The following is a 17,901-nucleotide window of genomic DNA, read 5'->3' as shown; positions in this document are numbered from 1 at the left end:
CTTCGTTTCAATAAACCCCCAGTCGCTCACTTGCTCTCTCAAAGACGGCCTCCACCATCGCTCAACACCCTCTGACTATTCCGGCAACGATTACCGTTTGCATTTGTTCTTTGCTCATCTAAACCAAACGCATATACTGCTTCTCACGCACGGTCGCACCCGCGTTCGAGTTCGAGTTCGAGTTCAAGTTCAACACATTACAACATCTCAAAAGACTGCGTTACAAGCAAGCCAAAAACCAGGCCTTGTTGCTTCAAGCTACCCGATTTCTATAATCAATGGCAGAACCTAAAGTCAAATACGATCGACAACTTCGGTATTACATCTTCTTAACTCCATTGTTCTTGAATTGTTGTTTTTATTGACGAATTTTGAGTTTGGGTTTTTTGATAATCATTAGGTGATTGAGCATCTTTGGTGTTGTAAATTGTTGAATTTCTTACATGTTTTGTTCTATTCTTATTGAATTTTCAATTGGGTATTTGGGTGTGTGCTAGAAGATTTGATGATTTCATGGTTGATTGTGCTCATAATTTTATATAATCTGCAATTTAAATTCAATTTCCTCTTATATTTCCTGGACTATTTGAAATTTTCGTTGTTTTATTTGCTAGCATAAGTATCTGTTCTTTTAACCTTTACAAATAAAATAAAATTATGCTGAGTATTATTTAGGATGAATCAGTTTTATTTGTTTAAATCAAGCTCACGTCTTTTAATCAGTTATAAATAGTTTCAATTAGTAAAAATCAGTTTTGTTCAGTAAATATTAGTTTTTGATAAATTTGATCAAATACACATTGAATAAATAAAAATCAAGTATTTTAAAGTCAAGTTTTATTGGAAAAATAAAGTTCAATCAATAAAATTAATTGAAGTTTCAGCAAAATTAAGGTGAAGACTGAAGATAATAAGGCCAAAGAGGAGTTTAGTTGAAGAGTAAGAGAATACTTAACTCAGATTCAAGGTTAACTCATTTTTCACCTCGTACCATTTGCTATATTGACGTGCAAATGTAGGCATGCTTAACTTTGTATCCTATACTTGAGACCAATGTTGTGAAAGATCTTATTTCTATTGCAAGTTCACAATTAGTTTGCTGAGAAAGGCAAGAGGTAATAGCAATTAGTGGCTGCAGGATATGGGGTGAGCAAGGACAAACAGCGTTGGAAAAAGCGACTGTCTGTTTGCTGAATTGTGGACCTACTGGGTCTGAAACTTTGAAGAATTTGGTTCTTGGTGGGATTGGCAGCATCACTGTGGTTGATGGATCAAAGGTCGAACTGGGTGATCTTGGAAATAACTTCATGGGTATTATTCTCTCCCTTTTTGAAAATTTTGTATCCTTTTTTGCCTTATGATACCTTCTTTTGGGTGCAACTGTCGTAAGTAACTGCTTTGTTAAACACAATTTTGTGTTAAAAATTATATTACAATTTCTGGACTGATGACAAATTTGTCTTAGAACTTAGCTAATCTTTGATCTGCGGCTTTCATCTTGTTATGCTTGAAGCTGCTCATGCCCTGGTTTAACGAAATAATTCTGTAAGTATACGAAGTTTTTAAAGATTGTAATAGGAAAATTCAGCATACACAAGGCACCATATCAACATTTAGGGCTCTTTGTTGTTCTTTGCTGTAATGCATTGTTCTCTTACATTTTGTTGGTATATATTTCTCAGGATTTTGGATGTATGAGTAATTTGTCTTTACTGCTGTAAAAACTGTTCAATACTATTTTGCTTAAGCTTTTCCTTTCCTCATGGTAGTTTGATGGTTCATGACTATTGCTTCTCTTTATATCCGTGTATTCTGAGTCACAAACTTCCTTTTCTTTTCTATTTAGTGTACATTGGCTTTCTAATTGTTTCTTATGGGATGTCTAGTGGATGAAACCAGTCTTGGTGAATCAAAGGCAAAATGTGTCTGTGCATTCCTGCAAGAGCTCAATGATGCTGTGAATGCAAAGTTTATTGAAGAAGTACCTGAGAAGTTAATTGAGTCAAATCCATCATTCTTTTCACAATTTACCTTGGTGATAGCTACGCAGGTATGCATTCTTATTCAGCTTTTAATTGTGCATTTTCTTGATCATCAACTATTAAAGAATGATTTAAGGTGTTTCTTGAGCTATCAACTAATGTACCTGGCATAACATGCTTGTTATGGATTTCCATTTTATGTTTTCTAATCTTTTGTTTGTAAGCGCATGTTGTGCAACTGTCTTTATGTAATGGTGTACTAAAGTTATTTTTTTTATTTATTTTTACATTTACATAGCATCTCCTTGTACAATATATTTGCAAATTATTAAGAAAACAAAAATTAATGAAGAAAGAAGATATCCATGGAAGGTAAGTAAATATCAAAAGCTACGAAACAAGTTGCTGAAACAAATACACCTTAGTGCATAGAGAATGGATAGGAGAAGAAAGAGGGGTGTGAAACATGTAATATATTAACATCTTATTGAGTAAATGAATGCATGATAAGATGGACATTATTTTGTGTTTGTCTGAGACTATTTTAAGATTTTACCCTATGTTGCATGGACACAAGTTCGAGTATCCAATATGGGTACGGACCTGAGTATCCAATACGTCATTTTCAAAAACTTAGGACACGGAGACACCATCTTATCTTTGGACACGGGTACAAGATACGACAATAAATTTTTTAACATAATAATTTTAAAAAATACAGATAATTAGTCTTGTTTGGGGAGACAAATTTTATTTAATTTTACATTAAAGAAGGTGAAGCCTTTTACAACCATTACCCTACTACATGGAATCGTTACAACACATGATTTTCAACTTCTTGTTGTGCATACCAAAAAAAAAAAAAAAACCTCATTACTCTTACAAGCTTACAGCTGTAAACATTTAAAAAAAAAAATTATCCCTTGTATTATTTTACTTTAACAATTTACCAACAGGAAATGACATTAAAATGGAAAAAAAAAAGTAAAAGACCGTCTTCTTCCTCTCCCTCTCTCTAAGCTTCATTCATGACCACCATGAATGTCCCAAGTTCCCGACTCCTCTTCTTCAACAACATTGTTGTACCCAACTAGATGACGTATCCGAAACGGATTTCATACCCGGGTCTGTGTCGGGTCGTGTTGACCCGGGTATGACTGTAAAAATGCCATGTACATGTAACATAGATTTTACCTACACTAGAGTAATTTGTATCGTTCTGTTATAATGCCTTTCTTCTCCGTTCATGTGTCATGATTCAAGTCAAAATCATGAAAAGGCCCGTGAGTCAAAGACAAATGACACTCATTGGAAATGAAGACTATAACTATGAAATAATCCTCTTTATTCAATGGGTAACGTAAAGGGTTACTGCTTCTTTAGTTATATTGGTAAATAATTATTACCATAGATTTATTGACCTAAGGTTAGTGATAAATGTTCCGAATATTTGCACCAAATCCCACATTCAACTAGGTCATGGGGCCTATTCACGCATAGTGTAATTTAGAAATTAATTATAAAATATATTTCTTTAATTGAGCTAGCTAGCTTAAAGTTTGTGTACAAGGTGAGGAAATATAAGTTCAGTAAGTTTATTTGAGGGTTATTGCTTTTATATCATGAGATTCATGACTAAAAAAAGTTAGATAAGAGGCAATAAGTACATATATAAAATCAAGGGGAAAAAAATGAAGCTGTGTGCAAATCATAGAAATGAACAAGGGATAGGAAGTGCAAAGGCATTTAAAGCTATTGAAGCTAGAAACTTGAGTTGGTTTACAGGTCTGCTATGTTGGTGATAACTACTAGCTGGCCGTATGTTGACACTGGAGTTCTCAAAGGCAGGGAGGGAGAGAAGAAGAGGGGGGGGGGGGGGGGGTGGAGAGAGGGGGCAGAAATTTGATCACTATTTTATGAATTCACAGGTGGCATCCTCTTTACAACTTTGTTATGTTATAATTTACCTATCAATCTGTGTGAAATGGATGTGCTTTTTCATTTAGCATGTTTAACATAATAATTAAATATGTACTTTTGTGCCGCATTGTACTGATTTTTGTTGCTGTATCATGTTGTCAAAATTCCCTAACCACAATCACATATCATTTGCTTTTGCAAAGGTTTGGCTCTAGCTGTTTTCTACTTTCCCAAATTTTCTAATTAGTTTTCCTGAAATATTGTCTTCCCACTTTTTAGACAGGTAGATTTATTCAGTTTCAATACCACCATCACCACCGCAAAAAATAAGGGCTACCATTCCTATCCACAGTTGCCACTTTGATGGATGCAATAATGGTGCTGTATATAATATTTCTGTTGATGTAGAATGTTTTGTTGTCTATTGGCCTATATTGGCTTCATATTGGCTCCTTGTTAGTTGTTTTGGCTGACACATGATGGAACTTTATAACTTAGTGAATAAAGATTCTGCAAGTTGGTAATTAGATACATCTCAGTTGGCACATTTCTTATCAGCAGATACTTGAAACCATGTCAGCCAGCCTTGCTCTTTTCCACCAAAATGGACTCTATTTTTGTCCATGCCCCTATCAAGAGCCATTTATGCCTTGTAACCTAACCTAAATCACTTTCCCTCCTCTGCACTTACCCAGTATCATTTCTGTAATTTGAGTTCTGTGTGCAAATTGCAATGCAACTAAGTATGAAAATCACAGTTCATGATTAGCTTGGATTACATGTAGCAAGGAGGAATTTTTTTTAATGACCTAATCTTGCACTTCATCTTATGCTAAGAAGTAAATGTCTAATTGTGGTCCAAAGTGAAGGGTATTGATGTGTTGAATGTTGGTAATAGTAAGTAATCATGAAATGTTTGTGATGTTTGAAGTTATTTTCTCTTATGAAGTTTGAAGTTTGTAATTCTCATATACCTTTTCTGATGATGTATGCTTTCAGTCTCACTTATTGCTTAAGTGGGTTAAACTTTTGGTATCAGTCCTTGCTGTATGTTAATTATTGATGCTGTAACATATTCCTGAAAAAGTTACATTACCGTACAGTTGGTGGAAGACAAGATGATAAAGCTGGATAGAATCTGCAGGGAGGCTAATGTGATGTTAGTATATGCTCGATCTTATGGCCTAACTGGCCTTGTACGTGTTAGTGTAAAGGTAAAGCTTAGAAGTTTTGATATTTATGCTGTTTATGTATTTATCTAAAGTGTGCTAACTTCTTAAATATGCATGGATCCATCTTTTGGTAAAATCTCATTTATACCATGGTAATGTTCCATGGTATAACTTTTTGCTAACATCCAATGGTATAAAATTTACCGTGGATGGGAATACTCGTATAGTGGATGATGATTGGTATTCTTATTTGTGGAATTTTCTATTTAGTTGTTTTTGGATTAAGTAGCCTAAATTTGAAATATATATTAAAAATATGTGTTAATTCTGATGGTGTATTCTTTTTGTATAATGCAATTGTTTTTTCTGGTCGCACCTTGTCTGTGTTTGTTTTGATTGCATATTCGTTTTCCAATTGACAAATGTGTTTATTTTATATATGTATCAATTAACATTTCACCGACCATTTACTTTGGTTTTGAGTGGGTTGAAAATGATTGGAGTCCTTCCATTATCACACCTGAAAACTAAATTTCAAAACAACTTTTCCCTCGGGAACATGAAAAACAATTATATACTCCTGTCCGAAAATTATGCGTACACTGTTTACTGCATTAATTTTAGGCGATAAATTGTGGTTGGATGATCAATTGTTAATTTAATATAAAAGTCAGTGTGATGGTATTTAGTGGGGAATCAATGTAGTTATTTCCTTACCTTATAAAAAGTTCAAAAGAACTCTTATGAATATTGTGATGACTTTTTTTCTCCTAAAAATGTTTATTTACCCATATACCCATTTATGTCATATTAACTCTTATGCTTCCCGTATTTGTTTCTCTTCATTAGTCTTCCTTCCCTTTAAACTTCCCACCTTTTCCTCTCTTAAACCCCCCTTTCTCTCTCCTTCCTCCTTTACTTCCCTACTCTCTTTCTCTCCTCCATTGAAGCGAAAGAGTCTTTCATTAAAGCGCCTTCGGAGCTAAGCCACATGAAGAAGAAGAGGAATAGGAGGAGATAGTATAATTTGATGTCGAGTTAGAAGACAAAACTATTTAACCTTATAATAGTCCTCCTCAAGGGGTAGGGGAATAGGCTAGATATAATTCACTTTGTTACTATTTTCTTAAAAAAAAAACACACACACAAACCCACCGAAATCACTCCCTTAGTGTTTTGCTTACCTCATCACCTAATTAGACATTTTTCTTTTGAAACTTTCTCCTTTAAAAAATCTAAAGATTAAATATTTAAAACATATACGTAGTTTATAAATCGAGATGACTCTAATAAGATCCCATGTAACTATTTTGTCCAACAAAAAAAGTCAATAAAAATAAAGATTAATTATAAAAATGTGAATAGTGTATATATATTTTCAAGTGTTGCAACTAAAAGTGATGGAGGATGTATATTATAACTCACAACAAAGAGAATGAGGGATAGCTCAAGTGGTTAGAGTTCCCCTCCCGATTCCAGATTTCTAGGTGATGATCTTGTGATCGATTCTCATCACCTGCCCTTGTGGCTCTTTTTTTACAAAAAAAATAGAAAAATAAAAAATAATAAAAAAAAAAACTCACAACTAAAATGTGAATATATACTGTATATATATTTTCAAGTGTTACATTTCTGTATCCACGCAATCGTGTCAATGATTTATTTCTTAGTGTATGTGTTCAAAAGCCCAACCAATAAGTTTTGGGTGTCACGAGTCTCATGACAAGCTATTACAACTCGACCATTAAAACTGATTATGTCTCTCGCAACGCGCGCGTAGGCTACCTAGTTTAATGAAAAAGTAGGTGTGGTATAAAGATTGTGGGCCCAAAAGGAAGGTAAGAAATAGTTCATGATTGATGGAACCTTACTAAAAAAGGAAGTGTTCAAACTATACTGGGATGGGTAAAGTGGTAAACATGGAAATTGTTCAAACTATTCATTGGATGTACGGAATAGTACTTGAATAACTTGACACTAACCCATCTATTTTCTCTCTCCAATGATCACCGCAACATCACCTTCCTTACTCTCTCTGTCTCTCAATTAATTAAAATTTTCCCACTAAAAAGCATCCAAAGCCCAGGATTGCTGGCTGTAGCAGGTTGCAGAAAAACTGGTTGTGGTGGGTGGTCTAACTTATGTCATGGACTTATGGTGGTTCCGGACAAAGGAAGTCCATGGTGGAGGTTGAGGAGAGAGAAAAGTCATTAGGTTCTTGGTGAGCACTTTCGAAAAAGAAGGGGATAAGCTGAGGAAATAAATAGAACATAAGTGGTCTTTTCCTGCTTTCATTGGGTTATTATAGTCCTGCCATAGTTTCATTAAATGGAATTTCGAGTTCCTTGAGAGACTGTTTAAAGAAGCTACAAATTGTAGATGTCGTTTTCAAAGTCTCCAGAAGCTATTTGGGTTTCTTGGGAGCCCAATTCTGCTTTTACTTAGCCCTGTTTGGAACTGGGATTCAACTAAAAAAAAAAGCTGTCTGAGCCTGGCCAAATGGTCTCTAAAAATGCCAACTTCTTACTACTTCTGCATTCTGAATCTAGTGAAGTAGAGTATTTTGCAATAAAATTTGTGGAAAAAACTTTCTTGTATTATTAAATTTTACTCGGATATGACCTTTTTTTTTTTTTTTTGCTTGTCTTTGTATCAGGAGCACACTGTGATTGAATCTAAGCCTGACCATTTCTTGGATGATCTTCGGTTAAATAATCCATGGCCAGAGCTCAAGAGGTGGTATTTTCTGTTGAGTTAATCATGTCTCCTAAATAAGCTCTACTGTATTGCTTGTGACTGCATAATTTCATGATTCTTGTAGCTATGCAACCATGACAGACTTACATTATTTGTGGCTTAATTTTTGATAAATTGTTATATAAGAGCTAGAAGTCTTAATTTTTGACAGACTTACAATCCTACATATGTACATGTTCATGAGTCACATCCCCTTGATGGCACATAGGGGTGAGAAAAGAAAAGAGAAGGTGGCATTAGATTTAATACATGGTCTTGTTTGGGTTGGCTGATATTTGAATTATGATTGTCATTTTCTATGCTGAATGCTTATTGTTTTTGGATACAGGTTTGTAGAATCTATTGATATAAATGTGCAAGATCCGGTTTCTCACAAGCACATACCCTATGTTGTGATTCTTGTAAAAGTGGCTGAGGAATGGGCTCAAAGTCACGGTGGTGCCCTTCCATCAACTAGAGAAGAGAAAAAAGAGTTCAAGGTTTGATTATTGTCAAATTTGATTTGTAAAATATGTTTTTTTAATTACTTGACATTGCATTTTGTTAAAGAAATCTTCCTTATTATCGTAATTTTCTGCTTATTTAATTTAATTTTGATTTTTATATGAGATTTTTCTTTTAATAGTCTTTATCTTATCTATAACACACCTTAGGATCTTCTCAAATCAAAGACGATTGGTCTTGATGAAGATAACTACAAAGAATCTGTTGATGCCTCCTTTAAGCTCTTTGCTCCTCGAGGAATCAGTGAGTAATTACTTCTCTGCTACATCAATTGGTCTTGCTACATGAGCAATACTGTATAGTGTATACTATTGTACTGAAATTGAGACTACTGTTTAAATTATGCTATGCCACACTGCCACGTGATGCAATAGATCTACACCGGTGTGTATATGTATGTGAATCTTTTCTATTAAAGCCTAGCTAGTATGAGGGTGTTATTGTTTTCCATAATATGGTGTTTATGAACATCACCTTGTCATGGGTCCAAGGTGGCGTGACTTGTGCGATCACACAGGCCCCCAGATTTTTGATGTTTAGTTTTATGTGATAAACATAAATTGGTGGATCAATGGTTAAAACATTGGGCCTATTCTTGTGAGATCTGGAGATCTAATATTACTTTATACATCATTTGGCACGCAATCTCTCTTTCTCTCTCTCCCCTGTGCCCCACACCTAATTTTTTTTTCCCTTGTGTGTATGAGCTTTGAGACCCCTGCTTCTCGAAATCATTGTTGACCTGCTGGGGATTGAGGTAAAGATACTACTTACCTCTCCAGATCTGTGATATTTCTTGTAAACTAGACAATTAAAAATTTAGAAATAAACCCACTAATCTATCACACTGTCAGTGCAGCAACTGCCAATAAATTCCTTATTTTCTTGATTGATTATTTTTAATCATCTCATGTTGTTCTTTATGTTCATGCAATTGACGACTGTTTTCTTAATTTACTGGAATTTGTTAAGTTCGTATAAATTGTGTATTTATATTTTAAGTATGAGTTAAGGGCCCAATTTTGAGAACTTGTGTAGGGCCCTTTTTTAAGCTTCTTTCCTACAGAGTCAATAGAATTATGTTTGTTTGATGAATGAGCTGCTGGATGTGTCTATAGAAGGTATTTGTCGTGCCTACCTTTGTAATGTATAAATTATATGTGCAGTCTGGTTTATTGCTTTGGTCTGTTATAAATTGGAATTTGATCTAAGCTTTGCATTGGTCTCTTGAATTTGTGTACTGTAGGGTGGATATAATAGTAAATATCTTCTCTTGTTTTGCCCTTTTTATGGAAGGTTTGGTTGAGGTTATTAGGTCTTTCTAAGTTGTGCCCTGTTGCTTGTTAGTTATGCTTCAAATCTGTAAAGAATTTGTTGGGCAAACCATTGTAGGGTTCTTTGAAAAACTGTTGTTTTTTCAGGGATCATGTTCTTCCGTTTATGTTAAATTTTTTTTTAAGCCCTCCGATTGGGTATTAGCTCTGGAAGTATTATGTGAAATCTCATGATTGTATTTGTGAGTGATTGAAAGGCTTTGAAAAATTTAATTTTTTTTTTTAATTTTTTTTTTTTGATTAGGACACCTTATTCTGCTGTAAATAGCAGTAGAATTGTAATTGCCAAAAAATTTGGTTAGAAATAAATTTTTGCTCATTGTACGACCAAAAATGAATTACCATGTTTTATTCCTGATATCTAGAATCTAGATCCAAGAAAAAGAAAATGAAGAAATAATGGAGTAAGACATGGATGGCAGAAAGTAATTGGCCAAATCCATGCAAGGACCATATATACATAGAGACAGTCTGCCACCATACTGATCAGATATACAAACACTTATGATGTCAGAATTTGGTCTTGTATAAAATTTCTTGTTTGAAATTTGAGTTTTGGATTAAAAGTTTAGTTGGTTCAATTATTCTTATGAGCTGTATCTCTTTTCAACTTATAGGTCCAAATCTGATGCAAATACTGAAAGACAGTTGTGCTGAAATTAATTCCAATTCATCTGATTTTTGGGCGATGGTGGCGGCCTTGAAGGTTGGTAATCTGTTGAGTTGTTTCAGAGACTAATACTTTCTATGTTTTTTGACTACCTTATCTGTATACTTAGAATTAAAATATAATTATATGCTTCAGTTCATATTACTATTGTGCTTTTTTTTTTTTTTGAAGAATATTAATATTGTACTTAAGTTTTGCTGTATATTTGTTTGTGAAAATTATGCTATGATAAGATAACATTATATTTTTAGATTCTCGATCTTGCATCCTGGTGTTCAGGTAGGTTTATAGACAGCTATTATCTTTTCCTGTATGTCATCTTCTGTTTGATGTCACTCGCTAGTAGTCAGAGCTTCTGACTGCTACCTTCTGTAGCTAATTCAACTGTGCATTTAATAGCTGTATTGTTAATAGACGTGATGCATAAAAGGTCCCTAGAGCCTAGGCAAAAAGTCTCTTGAGCCTAGGTGCAAGGCATGTGCCTTGGGACACAAGGAGCACGTATCTCCCACTGTATTATTATTATTATTATTATTATTATTATTATTATTATTATTCTGTTAATGAGTTCCTTATCAAAATACAATAAAATTAAATTTCTAATTAAAAAACGAAAAGTTATGTTATTTATTTTAAAATTATGCATAGGCCCACGTCCCACTGTGTACTCACATACTTGAAAAGGGAGAGAAATAGTTAAATATGGGTCATGTGAATATAATGTCACTGCCTAGTCAGGTAAAAAGGTAAGAAAAGGGCTGCTGGTAGTCTGGTACAGGGTACTCACAGAGAAAGAGAAAGAAAAGGAGAAAGAGAGAAATGGTAGATCAGAGAGGAGGGGAAGGGATTAAGAAAGAATGAAGGCAATAAAAAGACAGAGACAATGGAGAAAGAGGTATAAATGGAGATCGAAGAAACAGAGGGTAAGCGACATATTTTGAAGACAGAGGATATAAACTAACTTGAATAAGCTTGACCAGAGATGACCACTGGGGAAGATGATGTTGACAATCACCAGAGATGTCTCTCCGGCAAATTATGTCTATCAGCAACCACTAATATGTCAATCACTTCCATTCCGTGCCTTACACCCTTTTTTCTGTATTAATAAACCAAGCTTTCAATTTGTGGGCTAAAATGAAGGCTCTCCATGCAATTCATTGAGGGATTTTGCTCAAAAATGCATCTTAAAAACTGGATATGATCTAATCCTAGTTTCCTCCTCTCGCATCTTAACGATATCCATATTATAGGCTTTGGTGATATATTTTCTCATTCTTTGTGCTCTTGCAGAAAACTAATGTTGTACATAAGTGAATATATATTCCCTATCTCAATTTGCCATGGCTTATTAACGTGAATCTAGGAATAAGTTAGATTGTATCTCGGACAGATTTACTTATGTTTATCATTGCACTTGGCATTAGCACATAGTACTTCAGGCATTCGATTAGATGGTTGTGTTCAATGATTCCTTACTCTTAAATCTTGTTACTTAATAAAGTGATACAAACTAACATAAGAATCCCAAACAATATTAGTGCCTAATTATTTATTGTCTGGCCTCATACAAAATGGTTAATTGGGAAATGGAGCTCTAAAATTGCATTATGCATTAGTGGCTGTTTGGAAATTGTCTTGTTGTCAGTGCTCTCACTTTTGGAGTTGATGAGTTGAATTGTGCAGAGGGAAATAGTGTACAGCAGATTTTATTTTTCTCGTAGACAGAGTACATAAGTTCCTGAACATGTTTTAAATAGAAATTATTTGGATGGAACAGTCTCTATCTCAATATATAAGTCTGCCATATATTATTAGAGGCTAGAAAAACCATATGACCTATGTACATATATCAGTGGTTCTTGATTTTGTGTTGTTTTAGTTGCTGTTTGTTTGAGATTTTTGCAGACTGTGTATATAATGCACCCTTGCTTTTTATTCTCTTTTGTTTAATGTAATGGTGCAGGAATTTGTTGCTAACGAAGGTGCTGGTGAAGTTCCGCTTGAAGGATCAATTCCTGATATGACATCTTCAACAGAGTAAGTAACAAATTTATTGAAGCAAGATATTCAATTAATATTCCTTGTGGCAAATTTGTTTTGCTTATTTCTCTTCATTTCCCGTCAGGCAATACGTGAATCTCCAAAAGGTTTACCAGGCTAAGGCTGAAGCTGACTTTCTTGCTATGGAGAAGCGTGTGCAAAATCTTCTGAAGAATATTGGTAGAGATCCGCAAAGCATTTCCAAGATGACAATTAAAGGTTTTTGCAAGAATGCTAGAAAACTCACAGTAAGTATGATAAGATTTTGCTGTTCTTGTACTTTGTAAGCACCGTGACTGGCTTTACTTTTGCTGTTCTTGTACTTTGTAAGCATCGTGACTGACTTCACTTTTTGCTTGATGTGCCTGTTGCTGTTTCACCAAAGGAGTAGGTTATTGTTTGATGTGCCTGTTGCTGTTTGTGTCACTAGACTGTAAACCATCTTGCTTTGAATATTGATGCGCATTTTGCTTACACTTTTTCTCCTGATTGTCTCTCACTACACTCTCAATTCCTTAAAGCCTCATTGTATTTTTTAATTTAGAATTCATTGGTTACTATGTAGTTCTCATAATATATATTGGGAGAACTACATAGTATTATCCGACTTAGCTGTATCATAGGCCTTCCTGAGGTCTATTATTATCATGCAGCTTCTTTGAGTTGTATTTTTCCTTTATTGTTTTTGAGACCTTGACATACTAGAACATTATTCATGTTACGTCTACCAGCCACAAAAGCACCTTGGGGAAGAAATTTTTGCAGTTGAGAATAAAATAGCTTTGTTATGCTCATATTAGTCATATATGTCGCAGTACATTAGGCTATTTGCCTATAATCTCCTACTTCATTTCAAATTTTTGAACCATAGTAAAAGTGCTTTTGTTTACAGCATCTAGCAGCTTTGAATTTTGAAAAGTTTCCACATTTGCTCCTGTTATAGTTTTACCAATAATTGACCTAGTTGCTTTAAAGGAAATCACTGCCATAGTCATCTTTTTTAATCCTGGTGCTTTAGTTTGAGGAATATATTAAAAATGGTATCATTAATTTAATTTTCAGTAGTCTTCAACAAAAAAAAAAAAAAAAAAAAAATCATTTTCTGTAAAGACAGTTTAATAAAGTGTGTTGATCCTCTGCAAATTTGGCTCTTAACACTACTATCTCTTGCTTCACCTTGCTTCTGTTACCTTTTGTTGATTCAAGAAATCAGCAGAGTATTGTACATAAGTATGTTGAATCTTCTGATAATCTGTGACCCATTCACCCTGTTCGTTCCTCTCTGCATTGATTTATTTTGTGATGTTCCGGCTTTCATGCTCTATTAAGACACGAGTACTACGTATTTTCCTCCCTATTAACCAGGCAATTTATATTGACCTTTTGTTGAAAAAGAAATATTTTATTGATGAAGTTCATTATAAGCTTGGCCTCATGCCTTTGTTGGCTAGTGCAATATCCCTAGGGTTAGCATGTAATTTCTCTTGTGCCATCAATAATTCCTTTAAAGCCCTTGTATCAGTGACTTGAATATTGTTAAAGCCTTCCTGATTAAGCTTCCCAATATCTTCTTTAACAGCTTCATTTTCTGAGTTACTTGATACATTATGTCCTGAGACTTGCCTCTTCTAAGATGAAATAATTATGTTTATTAAATTGGTAATTGATTCCTCATTTTATAGCATTTGAATCTGGTTTAAAAATTAAACTTCATACTGAACTGTGATCAAATTTTCCTTAACATAACCTCTGTAGTAGGGTAATCAGTAATCAGTGCTCCACTCATCACTTGCATTATTCTAAGAGGCACCTATATAAAGAACTAGATTCCCTTAATTAGGAGCTTGTTTGGCAATAATGCGTTCAGAATCCAGGTCCAATATGATTCTTTACTTAGAGCCACCTATGGATAACTAGATTCTGTACACTTTTGTCAAAGGCTAGTTTTCTTATTCATCATGTTATTGTTTTAACTTTCTGAGCAGTAATACTGCTTCCCACCTTTAAAAAATCATTATCTTAGGCTCTTAGCTTCCTGAAGCAGCTTCTTTTAATAACTGTGCATATATCTCTTTCTTCTTGTTAGAAGCTGTTATGTTATTCCATAAGTTGGAGATCTAGCATGATTGAGCCCATATATGTAGAGCATGATAACATTGCTTTCATTGAGGATCCACTAGATCCAAGAACCTTTTCTTTTCTACTCCTATTTTTCTTGTGTCTTAATTATACTTTATTTTCCTAGGTATGCAGATACCGGATGGTCGAAGAGGAGCTCAACACTCCTAACCTTTCCGAGTTGCAGAAGTATTTGACAGATGAGGATTACAGGTATTATTTTTGTCGTCACAAAGCAGTGTTTTTGCACTATCTATCCTTTGCAATCTGAATACTTTTGGAAAAATTGCTTTGCATTTTTAATGTTACTCCCTAATTAAACTAAGCCATGCATCCCAACGTAGAACTTTGACCAAAACTATCATTAATTATCAATAAGGATAATTATAAAAATTTAATATTCGGAAACTATATGTTGAAACGATTCTAATAAGTACCCACGTGATTATATTTTTCCTTATATACTTCATTTTTTTAATACTCTCAACACTCCTAGCAATCTCTCACCCCCATTTTAAGTGTATTAAATTATGCAAGGCCCATTTTTGAGAAGAATTATTATCGGTGGTCTAATATGCTCTATGCTTATTTGCATGACTCTTTGTTTTAACCTTTTGTTTATAGGTGACAAATGTGTTACTTTCGTAGAGCTACATTGATTTAGCGAGTGAATGGTAAAAAAATAAAAACGTCTAATAAATTTTAAGTGCTTATTGAGATGAATTAAATAAATTGAATAAGACATCTCACAATTATATAATTCTTGTATACCTTATATATTAAAACTAATTTAGGGTCTCTTTGATTCGTTGTATTAAATATTGATCAAATTCCAAATAGGAAAAACAAACAAAAATGGAGAGGGTAAAAGATGGTTTTAAATATTGAAATAAACATCTTTTTATTTGCAAATAATTGAATTTAGGAGATTCTAGAGACAATTTTAAGGCTTTGAAATCAAATGGGGTAAATATGTAAAATAATATTTTTAGGGATATGAATGTCCATGCGTGATTCATAAGAATTTTGTTATACTTTTTATAAGGTAAATACCGTGTAAAAGCGTGTGTTGCAAGTATTAAAAACGGAGAATCATTATCATTGGTCAAAGTGGATTATGTAAATAGTGCAAAAAAGTCAAAATGGGGCATTTATTTTGAAACTTAAGGACTAGGGAGTAAGAAATTTATGGCCGTTGGCCTTATAACTTTTTGTGTGTTTTGCTGTGTAATGAGCTGCTGGAGCAATACAATGAAATTAAGTTTGTTGGAGAACTCTTGGTGCACAACTGCTATTTACTTGCCTTGTAAATAGCATGAATAAGACAAAAGAGTGGTTGATGAGTTCTAAATATGAACATTGGTATAAAATACCATTAAATAGGTAAATAGTACCATTAAATGCTTTAGCACTATAAATGTTTTTCTAGTGGTACAAATAAATATATAAATTGTACGTCAAATATTGTACCACTACAACCTATATTTTAATAGTATAAAATGCATGTATAATAGTACATTAAAAAATACCACTGTAACCATAAAAATTACAAAAATTATCAAATGTCATGTAAATATACCAGTTAGCCCTCCTATATGCATTCCTAATAAATAGCTGCTATGCGCCTAGTTGCATTCAAGTTTATCGTTACTCTTTTCCTTAAAAATGCTTGACAATTTCCCCCCCCCCCCCCCCTTTCATACCAGCATGGCTGTTGGGTTTTACATCTTGTTGCGAGCTGCAGATCGTTTTGCTGCCAACTATAATAGTTTTCCAGGCCAATTTGACGGGTAACTTTAACTCTGAGGAATAGGTACATGTCGTTATAATTTAGTAATGGATCATAATGTTGCAACTTCATCTTGGCAGAGAGATAGATGAAGATATATCTCGTTTGAAGACTTTGGCTGTAAGCTTATTGACCGACATGGGCTGCAGTGGCTCAATCTTGACCGAGGATCTCATTTATGAAATTTGCCGGTTTGGAGCTGCAGAGCTCCATGCAGTCGCTGCTTTCATTGGTGGGATTGCTTCACAGGAAGTGATTAAGGTATGCTACATTGGTCTAGTATTTATGGTTTTATTCTGTTATTGTCCAAGTTCCATAGTGCCAAGAGTTCGATCTTATAAAATATATGAGTAGAGGAACTTGAAAGCTATGACTTTAGCGTTTTCTGGCTTCGCTGGCAAGTCAAGCTCTATGGCTTCAAACTCTGTTTTTCCTCTGAATGGTTTCACAGATCTGTTGTTTATCATGTGCAGTTCTCATCAACAATAATAATAAGTAAAAAAAAACAACCATCCATTATAGAATGCATATCACACCAGTTTCGGCTACTGCCATATTGAATTTTCTTCGCATTAGCTGTTGCCATCATTCTGATTTGCTGTTGGGGCGGGCGAAAATATTGTGTCTAACTAGTCATTTTTCTTTGTCCATGCAGCTTATCACAAAACAATTTATTCCCATGACTGGAACGTTCATTTTTAACGGCATTGATCACAAGTCTCAATTATTGCTCTTATATTAAGTGTTTACGCAAGAGTAGCAGTCACGTTGGCTCGCATTTTGGCTACCATTCTGTTGCATAATGTGTAGAAAAGCTTAAAGTATACTGTCATAGTTGGGCGATTCCCAAACTTAGTTGATCAATCTTTTGTAGCTTTGAGGGATACTGGAATCCTGCCTTCCTTTTTAAACCAACTCTCTCGTTTTGTTGGAGATGCACAAACCTTCGTTGTAATTAGTGCTCCGTAATATATATACTTAACAAGGTACCATCAGATCTCATGGAAAGTTGAGAGCTACTACGTAAAATTTATGACTAGAAAGCTGTTACTCTTATACTTTATTTTATTTTTACTGTTTGGATTTCTATATTATCCACCCAATCTCATTTGATCATCCTTTGTGATTTGTACGCAAGGAAAAATATAGTCTATGGATCTAGTTAGATTGGTTTTGATATCTACTTTTCAAATACAAAACTTCTTATACATACCTCACTTTTTTTAATTGACACATAAGGAAGTTTATTTTTAGTTGACACGTTTCCTTTTTGGGTAAGTTTTATACCTTGCATTACTAGTGTACTTTATTTGCTTTATCAGTCTCTCTAATTCTCTCTCCTCTGTTTAATATGTACCTAAATTGAACACGTTAGTTAAATAGAAACGGAGGAAGTACTAAAGTAACCAAAGTTATGCATTAGCGAGTGTGAAATCACAAATGGTGCAATCAAAGAAAATGAAGGAACTATTATTTTTTGGCGAATTGTTAACACATTAATTTATTTTTATTTTTTTATTTTTTTTATTAATAGTTCATGGTACTTAGATTTATATTTTTTGGCATACAAACAACTTTTGCTTAGTTTTCCAAAGTTTTGCTCGGATTTAGA

At 34.0% G+C, this 17,901-nt stretch overlaps 1 protein-coding gene across 2 annotated transcripts; it reads left to right on the top strand.

The window, feature by feature from the left end:
* LOC145562422 (NEDD8-activating enzyme E1 regulatory subunit AXR1-like) lies at positions 1-17,345 on the top strand. Of its 2 annotated transcripts, XM_081622695.1 has the most exons (14): positions 1-316; positions 1,139-1,311; positions 1,887-2,050; positions 5,006-5,116; positions 7,731-7,810; positions 8,160-8,310; positions 8,485-8,578; positions 10,287-10,375; positions 12,306-12,379; positions 12,468-12,630; positions 14,628-14,713; positions 16,207-16,290; positions 16,370-16,550; positions 16,945-17,345. In XM_081622695.1, the coding sequence occupies exons 1-14, from the start codon at positions 279-281 to the stop codon at positions 17,029-17,031; spliced, it is 1,575 nt and encodes a 524-aa protein (XP_081478821.1). In that variant the 5' UTR covers positions 1-278; the 3' UTR covers positions 17,032-17,345. The 2 variants fall into 2 exon arrangements, with proteins under 2 accessions (XP_081478821.1, XP_081478822.1); XM_081622696.1 differs by lacking the exon at positions 16,207-16,290.
* The last annotated feature ends 556 nt before the right edge of the window (positions 17,346-17,901 follow it).

The sequence above is a fragment of the Chenopodium album genome, chromosome 10 (assembly GCF_948465745.1).
Source record: "Chenopodium album chromosome 10, dcCheAlbu1.1, whole genome shotgun sequence".
Classification (NCBI taxonomy): Eukaryota; Viridiplantae; Streptophyta; class Magnoliopsida; order Caryophyllales; family Amaranthaceae; genus Chenopodium; species Chenopodium album.
The sequence above is the reverse complement of the archived record's forward strand: the minus strand, read 5'-3'. Positions and strand labels throughout refer to the sequence as shown.